Here is a 12,610-nt window from a genome sequence, read left to right as displayed (position 1 = left end):
GTTCACATCAGTTGACAAAATTGGTGATGATGTCAGATATACTCCAGATCATTCCCCTATTACACACCTGGCAATGGCTGTGTCAGTGGAGAACTTCTGGAGGTGACAGAGGCACTTCTGGCTAGATTTACTGTACACCCTGGGCACACAACCTGTATGACTCTCAGCAGCAAGTTGAGGTGACAGGGTGACAATGAGGACGCCCAGCACGCACTAATGGAAATGAGCGGCGGTAGTGTAGAAAACTTTTTTATTTTTTTTTGCGCAAAGATTTGGGCCCTGGTCGGTTGCCCATATTGCCCACACCAAAAACCGGCTATGCTGCAGACTTACACCAAATTCAATAACTGATTGAGTCCTATTGTTAAAAAATGCACAAAAGGATCCCATGACATATTATTGTCTAAATATAATTTGGATTTTAATTCTAACTGGTTATGTCAAAGATGCCTCACTATTGAATATGTGCAAGTAGTTGTTTATCCCGTACCCCTGCAATAATTCTCCTGGGTATGCTGTGGTGATAACTTCAAAATCAAATATTCTAAACAAAGTACCTCAAAAGTATATTGAAATTTGGCACTTGAATAATTTTAAACTTCTAAACCTGGAGTCACAGCCAGCAGTTAAACTTTGTAATCACGACTATTTCCTTTAAGTTAAAGAGTGCGTTCTAATAATAACGTATTGTATTAGTATTAATAATAATTAATAATCAGTATTATTGTTGAATAACAGCCAGCAAAGGGAACCTGAACTTTTTATTTTTTATTTATACAAATCTGTATTCAATAATCATGACATACAAAACAATACAAACACACAACAGATACAAAAACAAGAAACGACAAAGTTACTAATACAATAATCTTACAACAACAGAGCTAGGGGTTGGAGGGTGAGATTTAGCCCGGATAATGATCAAATGTATAATGTACTTCGCATATTTCTTCTTATTCTTATTCTTATTCTTATTCTTATTCTTATTCTTATTCTTATTCTTATTCTTATTATTATTATTATTACTGAAGCCAGAACGCTTTGCCAAAAAAGAACAAAAGTAGGGGTATGATGAACATATAGACATACCGAGATACATATTTCCAACCTTGTCAGCAAAGGAACAGCATGGGAACCTGAAGGTGCGCTGTTTTCAGACCAACACGCTGACGTCATTTACAGGTATCTCCGATAACGACGCCAGATACCCACGAAGAAGAAAAAAATGTGACGTAGAAGCCAAGATGGCGGCTCCCCTCTCCACGATGAGGTTCTGGAAGCCGGGTAAGTGCAGAAAAATGACAGATTACGACCCGTGTTGAACTTTACTTTTGTTGTCGCGTATCCAGCCGGTGTTGTAAAGCATCCAGTGTTGAAATGGCTGAAGCGGAGATTAACCGCAGCTCCGCAGTGCTTGCAGCTCGGCTCTGCTGTTAAGGCTGATTTATGGTTCCGCGTTAAACCAACGCAGAGCCTACGGCGTATGATGCGCGTCGCCGCGTAACATACGCCGTACCCTACGGCGTAGGCTCTGCGTCTTTTTAACGCAGAACCATAATTCAGGCTTTAGGAGTCAAACTATTTACCTTACAAGATAAATCATCAACACAAAGAAACAAAATAGAAACAATACTGAGTTGGCGTTGTTAAAAATACTTCTTTTTGGTGTTTTTTTGGTGTTACTAAGTGAAACCCCGTCTTTCAGCCTCCTTTAATGATGCTTGCGTTTGAATAAAAGATGTTTCCTCCTGTTCTCCATCTGCTGTGCTGCAGGCGCCGAGGCTCCGGGCATCTCGGAGGAGCGGGAGCTCAACTCGGAGACCACCGGCTCCCCCATCATCTTCAACCCCAACACCGCCCTCTCCATAGAGAAGCAGCGGCAGAAGCTGCCCGTGTTTAAGGTTGCATGCTGCTTTTACACCTGTCCTTGTGTTGCATAGGGGGGTTTGTGCCTGCAGGGTTGTTTATGCGCCTTTTGTGAGTTTTAATTCCTCAGTTTTGTGCTTTTTTGTCATTGTTACCTATGCAGCACAGAAACAACATCCTGTACTTGGTTGAAAGCTTCCAGACCGTAATCATAGTTGGTGAGACTGGATGTGGCAAGACAACACAAATACCACAGGTCTGTTTAATTTTTGCCCGTGATGCATTGAACATGAACTTGTGTGATGGAGGAGAAAAGGGAGAAAAAAGAAAGAAAAGAAAATCAGTACTGCAGTTGCCTCTCATTGTTCATGTAGATTAGCAACTCCCATAGTGGTTTACCATGACCTTGTCTTGATGCTTAGTTGCCAGTTTGGTTCGGCCCACATCAGCTAAAGCCTCATTTATGCAGACTCCGGTATTTAGCTTTTGTTCTCCTCTGACTTCCCCTTTCTTCCTCTGACTTTTATCAGTACCTGCTGGAGGCTGGCTGGGCAGCAGAAGGGAAGGTGATTGGGGTGACGCAGCCTCGACGTGTGGCAGCTATCTCAGTAAGCGCTCCGCTGACGTCCTCTGATTTTAAAGCTCACCCTTTTCTGTTGTCACCTGATTGCAGTCATATTCTGTTCACACCGAAAGGCATGTGCCTGCTTCAAATCCTGCATTTCGCCCCTGCTCCCTTTACCCCTGATAGGTGGCTAACCGTGTTGCAGAGGAGCGAGGGGCTCTTATAGGACATGAGGTGGGCTACACCATCCGATTTGATGACTGCTCTGATCCCCAGGCCACAAGGATCAAGGTAGTCACTGGGGGGCGTGTTCAGTCTTGATTACAAGCTTTTTTTGTGTGTGTATGTCTGGTTTTATTCAGTGTTTAATTGTGCCTTTATGCTTCAGTTTCTAACAGATGGCATGCTGGTACGAGAGATGATGGCTGATCCGCTTTTGAAAAAATACAGGTGCATGATTGTTATAAGGGGTATATATTTTATTTGCACATCCGTAGTTTTCATATTGTCAACCATCAAATTGATTGGTTTCTGGATGTGTGAGATTTTACTTTTTTATATTTATTTATTTATTTTTATATATATATACTTGGTGTAGGTGATTCTTGTCAACTAATGTTCTACATTGTTCTACATTGTCATCCTTAGTGTTTTGATCCTAGATGAAGCCCATGAGAGAACCCTGTACACAGACATAGCCATTGGTCTGCTGAAGAAGGTAATGCCTGCAGATACTGTCACTTCAACAACTACCATGTTATTTATGCAAACATAAATCAGCAATACACTCCTACCACTCCTTTTGCAGTTTTATGTCATCTGTTCCATCTCACTGTCACATTTTTCTCTCCTGTCCTCAACAGATTCAGAAAAAGCGGCGAGACCTCCGGGTGATTGTGGCCTCCGCCACTCTCGATGCCAAGGTGACTACATCATTAAGATGAACAGATATGCTTGATTAGTGAGAAAAGATCAACAAAGGCAGATGCAGGGAGAGCAGATGAAGGTGGGATCACATTGTACTGACATCTGTGATATCCTGATGATAAATGGACATAATCAGGCCATGACTGTGCTCAGGGTCAGGCAAGTGCTGTATCAGACATCTAATGTGCTCTTGCTTGAAAACACTTTTATCTGCATATGCAATAGTTTTCAGTTATTATGTTTTCAGAAGTTGCAAACTTTCTCAAATATGAGATTTAGAGGTGTGTGTTTCCTTGCATTGTTGCTACAAAATAAAAGCATGTTTACTGAAGCATCCTAACAGCAAAATGTGAATGTGTGAGGCAAGAGATCATTTTTCAATGTTCCCTCTACTAACTGCATATAAAGAAATTTCACGAGTTCTTCAACCTGAATGAATCTGGAGATCCAAACAAGGACACATGTGGAATTCTGACCGTAGAGGGACGCACATTTCCTGTAGATGTCTTCTACACTGTCAGGTAATCCACGCAGAATCCACATTGAGGATATGAACATGTAAAACTTGCACATTCCTTTTTAACCTCGATGTCTCTGGTTCGTTGTCAGTCCTGTCCCGGATTATGTGAAGGCCACAGTGGAGACGGTAATGAAGATCCATGAGACGGAGGATGATGGGGACGTCCTGGCTTTTCTTACTGGGCAGGTCAGTTGCTGTTTGACGTAAACGGTTTTTAAATTCAACATGCAGTGGTTTGCTCCTTTGGCAAAACTTAATCTTTCCCCCATTCATTAGGACGAAGTGGAGAAGGTGGTGTCCCTTCTGCAGGAGCAGGCCAGATCTCTGTCGAGATATGGTATGAAGAAACACCTGAGAATTTTGCCGATGTATTCTGGTCTACCTTATGCTGAGCAGATGAAGGTGTTTGAGCGGGCTCCGCCTTCTGTGCGCAAGGTAAACGTGCTCCTATTTGTAAACAATAATCTGGCGGTCTTTGAAGTTTGCATTGGAATTTTCAGGTTCATGTTACAAAGAATAAACATCATTTTTCTGCAATGAAAAGGCTTCCTTTGTTGTAAAAAAAAAACAACAGAAAAAGGAGGCAGATGTTGGCAAACACAAAGTGTTTCCATGATTTTAATTTTCCCATGTAATGTTTGTTTCCAGGTTTTGGTGGCCACAAACATAGCTGAAACTTCCATCACCATAAATGGGATAGTGTTTGTCATCGACTGTGCGTTTGTGAAGCTGCGGGCCTACAATCCTCGCACTCTCATTGAATCCCTCGTGGTTACTCCCATCTCCAAGGCCTCAGCCAGCCAGAGGGCTGGGAGAGCAGGACGAAACCGACCTGGGAAATGCTTTAGGTTGTACACAGGTGTGTATATGTGCAGGAATAGATGCAAAGTGTTGTAGAATAACATCTGTCATATGAATTGAGCATTATTCATGTTTATGTTGCTTTTAAATATTCCTTTGTCCTTTGTCTGTGCTTCTTATTGTTTTTGTTCCTTTCATCAGAGGAAGATTTTGAGAAGTTGCCTGCCTCTACTGTGCCAGAAATGCAGCGCACCAATCTGGCCCCTGTTATCTTACAGCTCAAAGCGTTAGGCATAGACAACGTACTGCGGTTCAGCTTTCTTTCCGTGAGTCACTCACTTTGCAGCCGCTGCTTGGCTGCGATGTGTTCACTCTCTATAAAAGAAATTGTGCTTTGCAGTTTAATTAGCAACAATGGCTCCTGGCCTCAGAGAAACAATGCATAAACACCATAAAATTAAGGCAATCATGATCAGAGTTTGCATGTTTAAAGATTTAAAACCATTTGCTGTCTTCTCAACTTGACTAGACTCTGAACTTATCTTGTCCTTTTAAAGTAAACATTTTCCTTAAATTAATTTCCCCTTGTTGTAATTAACCAGCCTCCTCCAGCTCAGACCATGGTTCAGGCTCTGGAACTTCTTTACGCTCTGGGAGGTAAGAGAAGAGGTGTTCTACAGGGGAATAAAGTGATAAGGAAAATTGTCTATCAGTAACCAGACTAATGGTCTGAATTTTAAATTGGCAGGTGTCTCTAAGGAAAGCATCTCCATATCTGTGTTTCTTGGCAGGTCTGGACCATTATGGCCATTTGACTGATCCCATGGGTGTGCGGATGGCAGAGTTTCCTCTCAGCCCCATGTTTGCTAAGATGCTACTAGAGTCAGGAAACTTTGGCTGCTCCAAAGAGATTGTTACCATAGCGTCAATGATGCAGATTCAAAATATATTTGTGGTGCCACCCAATCAGAAGAAAGCTGCTGTGAGTGAAACGGAATGCTATGTTTTTGGCAAAAGTGCTTTACACAGCATTACGCTTATCTATTTGATATAATCCCATATTTTGCTGTTTCACCCTGCAGGCCCGTGAGCACAGGAAATTTGCTGTTGCTGAGGGGGACCATCTCACCATGCTGAACGTGTATGAAGCATTCATTAAGGTAAAGGGTGTGCATGGCCAGCTCAGCCAGTTGCAGTGAACACTTGGGAATGATGTGAAATTGCCTCACTTTTTTTTTCTTCCCTGAATTTCCTGCAGCACCAGAAGAACTCCCAATGGTGTCAGGAGCGTTTTCTCAATTACAAGGGTCTTCTGCGGGCCGTGACCGTGCGAGAGCAGCTCCGCCGTCTCATGAACAAGTTTAAAGTACCACGAACTTCCAGCGAGGGTACGTCTGGCGTTATTGTTAAAGGAGACGTGTTAATTTCCTGTTTAATTAAATGTTTGCAACCTGCTTTTGCTAAAGCACCACATGGATAAAGAACAAAAGTACCCTTTTCAACACCTTCACACCTCTTCATTGCAGCTGATTTTTAGGAGGTGGAGTGAATCACTCGATTCCACTCCACTGAACTCATCCATGGGACGTGCCTCTCTTGAAATTGGTGTTTCATCTTTTGTGCTTTCGAGTGCTAAATATGGATGAGCAGGCTGGATAATTTTAATCTGATCTAAGTCTGTGATGTAAGAGTACCCTGTAAATCTCAGAAGCTTGCTGGGTGACACTATTGTTTTGTTTTATATTTTGAATCAGTTGTGACTTAATAAACCCAAATATATGATCTGAGGTACCAAAGAAATTATTATTTTGTATATGCATTATTTAAATAATTTGCAGCCTTGAATCAACAGAGCAGATAGATGGCAAAGAAAATTGTGACTAATTATTTGCAGAAATGTAATTTCCACATTTTATGGTTTTATTTTGCACAGGTGATCCAGATGTGATTCTGAAGTGCATTGTATCTGGTTTCTTTGCCAATGCTGCCCGCATTCACCATTCTGGTTCTTACCGGTGAGAGTTCATTCAGCAGTGATGACTGATCCTGCGGATGCTGAATTTTTCTTTAAATAGGAATCATTTCTATTTGCAAACATTTTCTTTTCTTTTCAAAATCACATGGCACACTCTGGCATTCTTTCATTTTGCCAGGACTTTACGAGATGATCTTGAGCTTCACATCCACCCCAACTCAGTGCTGTATGGAGAAAAACCTCCAAAGTGGTCAGTGCATATTCTCAACACTTTTTAGTAACTACGGTTGTCTCTTGTTTACCACATAATTTTCTGTTTGCTTTTTATAGCTTCACGGAGAACTTAAACAAATAAAATTATTTAAAAATATATTGAAAAACCTGTCAAAACTTAAATTTCATACTTTTTAGGGTCGTCTTTAATGAAGTGGTGCAGACGTCAAAATACTTCATGCGGGATGTGACTGCTGTTGAGTCGTCCTGGCTGGTTGAGTTGGCCCCTCACTTTTACAAACAAGCTAAGGTAGGCCAAAGAAAGACGCCACACATTCCACCCTATTGATTCTTGATTTTTCCAAAGCTTTGTATTGTTAATTGTTTATCTTCTCAAATCTCTTATTGTTTATACACAATAGCTGTTGATACCATTTGCCCTCCAGCATCAATTGTAGCTCACCATTTTTGTTGTCTTTTCTTGTCTTGTAGCATGGTTCACTGGCCAGCAAGAGATCCAGGGTCCTCTAAATAGATCATTATTAGACCACAATAAGGCAGGAAGACAAAAAAGCCACTGTGCCCCTACCCATGTGATTGTATATACAAATAAAAAATCTATATTTATTGTCCATGTCTAACCTGTCTAACTCCCTCTACACTGTGTGGCGATGCTACAACAGTATTTAGTGGTATATTTTTAGTGTTGTAACATGCTTTTTGGCTGTGATGTAGTTTATATTTGATATATAGTGATGAGGCCAGGCTGGGCCTGACAGGTGTCTTATTTGAGCATGGCCATGTAGTTTATTCATATATGTGTATATACTGTAGACAAAGCAGGCTCAGGTCCAGGAACAGCTCCTGTATGACAGGTCCGTCCATATTGTTTTTTTTGTTTGTTTTTTTAAGAGCAGCAGTTTTTATTTATTTTTCTTGTGGCAGATAAATATTGAATTGCAATGGAATGTGAGAATGTTCATCTTTGAGGAACTTTTTTTTTTAGTTAGTTAGTTTGCTCTCCCCATAGCCTGGGTGCCTTTTATCTTTTAATTAGTTTACTTATCCTCAAAGCTATTTTTAGCCTCAAAATTCTTTTTGTACATTCATATAGAATGTAGTGTAATATATTGTCAGAAAATTGCTATAGATGGAAATGCATTTCGTATTTTTCATCTAACATGAGATCCTCATATTATTCACACTGTGAACCTGCATTACTTCCAAAAAGCCTTTTTTTTTTCTTTTTTTTTTTACATTCTGTATTCTCACTGAACTACAGTACAGCTCAGATATTAGTGGCCTTTTCACCAGTCTGTGCCAAGTTTATTTTTATTAGTATGTTTCACATTTCTTTTTGAATGAAATGTGTAAATCCACCCAAATATTGTAAATGAAAAGCTGTGAAACTAAACTGAATGAAGTGCCATTTGTTCCTGTGGTAAAGGATAAAGCATCTGCACAAGCATCAGAAAAGTAAAAAACAAACACCATGTTTTTTTTTTCTGATTTAGGCATCAGTGGCTGCCATAACTGGCGTCCCTTCTTATGGCTCATCAGTTTTACTTTTTGACACCAGTTTCCTGTCATTGTTTTACATTCCACGCCATGTCCAAGTGCTATACACTTACACTTATGTCTTTTTTGTTACCAATGAAGACATAGAAAGCTTCAGAGCGCTGTTTTTTCAAAGGTCTGTCAGTGTACTCTGTCTTCTGCTACATGTCACCGCTGTCACCAAACTTTACATCTGCCTGCAAACTTTTTTGCTTTTGTAGACTTTAGATTAGAACTGTATATTTAGTGAAACTGCAAACAAACCCCAGAACAATACCATAGTAGGTATAAACTCAGATTAAATAGATAATAAAGTACTTTTGCATGATACAATGATACTCTGATGTAAACCTACTCACTAAAAATCACCCGGTAGATATCCTGGAAAATGAAAATATTTCAGAGATGACTTGTTCATGCTTGTCTGTGCAGATACTGAGTATATATGCAGCTAAAGCAGAAACCTGTAGACTCGTAACTGCTTACCTCTGAGATTAAAACTGTCACCTGTTTCTTTGTCTTCTCTAAATAAAGCATTATTGTCATATGTCAAGTGTGGCTTTTGACTGCTTTGTTCACGCAGGGACTGTGTACTTTATTTGCAGTGTATGTGTTCACCAGCAGTTGTCACTGTTGCATTACAAATAGTGCCAAGTCCTCGGTTATTAACCTGATCATCAGTGAAGACATTTATCAGTGTCTGGATGCTTTCCTTTAGTGAAAAATATGAATCTAAATGCGGTTAACTGTTGGCCATTGAGATGCCATGTGGTGATTATGTGTACATACATGCAGATATCTGTAGGCTATATGTATGATAAAAAAAGTTAAATGACTGTTAATTTGGACTCAAATGTGAGTCTGTGTAATACAGTTTTAACATGTACTTGTAACAAAAATATTCTGAGATGCTCCTGAAAATCAATTCTTGTAACTACTATGGAGCTCCCTACTGGCATTGTGCTTGTGAGGGTTTACATTAAATGCTGCATTAGGGATACAGCACGGATGGAATTCTGTAAAGAGGCATTTAGTTGGACATTGAAATATAAATTGCTCAAAAACAAAACACAAATATAAGACATTCCAGAACTGAATGAAATAGTCTTGTTAAATACTTTCTTTAATAATTTTATTTAGGAGGTGCCTTTCAGGTCACCCAAGGTCACCTTACAAGAGAGTTAAAAACAGTCAAAATACAATTAATAAAAAAAAAAAAAGCAACAGAGAGCATAGAATAGAAGACTTTATTGATCTCCCAGAGGAGAAATTCAGTCGTAAAAAGTAAAAGTAAATAAAACAAACTGGTGTAGTGTAGTGCACAGTGTCCGGTTAGAGTGAGTGAGCCAGTTTGAACAGGTGAGTTTTGAATGTTGTGATGGAGTCTGTTTCAAACCTTCAAAGAGCAACTGAATACTCTTTGAAGGTGCTGACCGAAAAAAATGAATCAGTGGAAATCAAACTTAGCAGTTGTTAGAAGTTTATTTTAGCCTTTGCAGGAGTTGCAGAGAACTGGGAGATAGATAAAAAAAAGTGTGTTATGGCTTGGCTCACACTCTTATGTAGCCTACATGATATGGAGGTTTCACCTATGTCTTACTTAGTGTAGCCCTTAATCACTTTAAGTAGTTCCTTTTATGTCACGCAAAACGGCGACAGGAGGCAGCCCAGAGTGGTTACTAGTACAAGGCCTAGTACACAATGTTTGGAGTGAAAAGCGACAAAGAACCGAGTGATTGGGACCAATCAAGTCTCCAACAAAGGGAGGGCTAAGTCTTAACCACGGTTCCTCACCCTCAGCTTAGCCAGGTATAGTGTAATCATTTATCTAAATATTAGCATTTTTTGTCAGTTGAAAACTATCATGCACAGTCTGTTCTGTGGTGGTTTCGGGGTCGTTGTTTGCCGAACAGAAAAGGTATGTGTGTAAGTCTGCTTGAATCTCCAATAAGAAAAAACTTGAGAACTTGTTTGTCTTTATTTCTAACTAAGTCTTCTTTCTCATATCAACGAGCAGGCAGGTTTAATACCCCCAACTCAACGCCTGAAGTTCTGGATTTGGAGTCACTCAAAATTAAAGTGGGAGAAAAAAACCCCCACAACTCACTACAGGCTGATCAAACTTTCCTTAAATGATCAAAGTGAGGCTCAGCAGTGTGTGTGGCCTCCATGTGCCTGCATGACCTCCCTACAACATGCTCCTGATGAGGTTGCGAATGGTCTCCTGAGGGATCTCCTCCCAGACCTGGACTAAAGCATCTGCCAACTCTTGGACAGTCTTTGGTACAACATGGCATTGGTGGATGGAGTAAGACATGATGTCCCTGATGCTCAATTGGATTCATGTCTGGGTAACTGGAGGCCAGTCCAAAGCATCAGTGCCTTTGTCTTGCAGAAACTGCTGACACACTCCAGCCACATAAGTTCTAGCATCGTCTTGCATTAGGAGGAACCCAGAGCCAACCGCACCAGCATATGGTCTCACAAGGGGTCTGAGGATCTCGTCTTGGTACCTAACGGCGCGCACATGGAGGGCTGTGCGGCCTCCTAAATAAATGCCACCCCACACCATTACTGACCCACTGCCAAACCGGTCATGCTGGAGGATGCTGCAGGACGTTCTCCCCTGCATCTCCAGACTCTGTAACGTGTTCAGTGTGAACCTGCGTTCATCTGGAAAGAGCACAGGGCGCCGGTGGCAAAGTTGCCGATCTTGGTGTTCTCTGGCAAATGCCGAACATCCTGCATGGTGTTGAGGCGTCAGCACAACCCCCACCTGTGGACGTCCAGCCCTCATGGAGTCTGTTTCTGACCATTTGAGCAGACATGAACAATTGTGGCCTGCTGGAGCTCATTTTCCAGGGCTCTAGCGGTGCTTCTCCTGTCCCTCCTTGCACAAAAATCAGAGGTAGCAGTCCTGTTGCCCTCCTACAGTGTCCTCCACGTCTCCTGGTAGCGCCTCCATGCTCCCGGCATTACGCTGACACATGCAGCAAGCCTTCTTACCACAGCTCCCATTGATGTGCCATCCCAAATGAGCTGCACTACCTAAACCATGTGGGTTGTAGACTTCGTCTCATGCTGCTGCTCTATATCACCACCAGCATTCAAAGGTGACCAAAATATCCGCCAGAAATCATGAGAAGTGGTCTGTGGTCACCACCTGCAGAACCACTCCGTTATCAGGGATGTCTTGTTAATTGCCTATCATTTACACCTGTTGTCTATTCCATTTGCACAACAGCATGTGGAATTGATTGTCAATCAGTGTTGCGCCCTATGAGGACAGCTTGATTTCACAGAAGTGTGATTGTGAATTGGAGTTACTTTGTGTTATTTAAGTGTTCCCTTTATTTTTTTGAGCAGTTTATACAAATGCCTTTGGGGTCCTGAGACTGCACTTTGCACAAAAGTTGTTATGCATTTTGTTATGCATTTAAAGAGGCATTGGTGCCAATACATCATAGGAACACGTGTGTCACATTGCTAAGCAGTGCGTTTCAACTAGGTTTTCCAACCGTCCCTTGAAAAACGTAATCGTCCCGTTGTAGGAGTTACGTATTTATAAACTAAAGTACGCGTCCCATATTGAGCTGAAATGGGTTTGTCCCGTATTACTGTGAGAATCAAAAAATTGTCATAAAATACCAATGGAAAATGGCATTGAGCTGTTGAGTTCCTAAGTTATTTTTTTCTGTTTTACTACAACTGTACAGTCATGCCCTTTGAGGCACAAATATGTTTACAAGTTTTCTACAGACTTTCTGTTTGCACTTTTGTTATTGCACTAAAAATGTGCACTATTACAGAATGGATGTTCTGCTTTCTTTCTATTGTTTTATATTAATTTACACAATTTTAAGTTAAGCAGGACAGGTTTCTGTTCAAGAAAGATACGTATTTTATTCATTTCATTTTGTTATTTTGTATTAAAATGAATTGCTGGATAATAATTTGTTTTCCATGTGTTCATGGCATTCAAAAATATGCATCTAATTCAATTCAGGTTCGAGTCAAATAGTCAAAAAATCGTTTCACTCACAAAAAAAAGGGGCTAAAAAAATTCACCACGCCAGGAAGGGTGAAGGCAATCGTGTTGGCCAGCCCTGCCGATGAGGTGGCCCTTATTTATTTTTCAGGGAGTTGGAAACCCTCGTTAAGAAGTTATTTTGTTTCATCATTAAAA

The 12,610-nt window shown here is 40.7% G+C and overlaps 1 protein-coding gene across 1 annotated transcript; it reads left to right on the top strand.

Annotated features, from left to right (window-relative positions):
• Window positions 1-1,232: 1,232 nt before the first annotated feature.
• Window positions 1,233-9,028, top strand: dhx35 (DEAH-box helicase 35). Its single transcript, XM_061735982.1, has 21 exons — window positions 1,233-1,284; window positions 1,774-1,901; window positions 2,030-2,122; window positions 2,397-2,474; window positions 2,618-2,722; window positions 2,820-2,881; window positions 3,080-3,149; window positions 3,295-3,354; window positions 3,767-3,879; window positions 3,968-4,064; window positions 4,155-4,313; window positions 4,527-4,737; window positions 4,881-5,005; window positions 5,282-5,336; window positions 5,471-5,661; window positions 5,762-5,839; window positions 5,938-6,067; window positions 6,613-6,694; window positions 6,833-6,904; window positions 7,066-7,177; window positions 7,360-9,028. Exons 1-21 carry the CDS (start codon window positions 1,245-1,247, stop codon window positions 7,396-7,398), a joined length of 2,100 nt encoding a protein of 699 aa, XP_061591966.1. The 5' UTR covers window positions 1,233-1,244; the 3' UTR covers window positions 7,399-9,028.
• Window positions 9,029-12,610: the final 3,582 nt, after the last annotated feature.

This window comes from Cololabis saira, chromosome 12 (genome assembly GCF_033807715.1).
Source record: "Cololabis saira isolate AMF1-May2022 chromosome 12, fColSai1.1, whole genome shotgun sequence".
In the NCBI taxonomy this organism is placed as follows: domain Eukaryota; kingdom Metazoa; phylum Chordata; class Actinopteri; order Beloniformes; family Belonidae; genus Cololabis; species Cololabis saira.
This window is presented reverse-complemented; position numbering and strand designations above follow the sequence as displayed.

Bases quoted from the DNA above. Each gene is read 5' to 3' on its own strand.
- dhx35 (XM_061735982.1), top strand. From the start codon at position 1,245: ATGGCGGCTCCCCTCTCCACGATGAGGTTCTGGAAGCCGG. The intron at 1,285-1,773 runs GTAAGTGCAGAA...GCTGTGCTGCAG, and splicing joins GATGAGGTTCTGGAAGCCGG to GCGCCGAGGCTCCGGGCATC. The intron at 5,662-5,761 runs GTGAGTGAAACG...TTCACCCTGCAG, and splicing joins CCAATCAGAAGAAAGCTGCT to GCCCGTGAGCACAGGAAATT.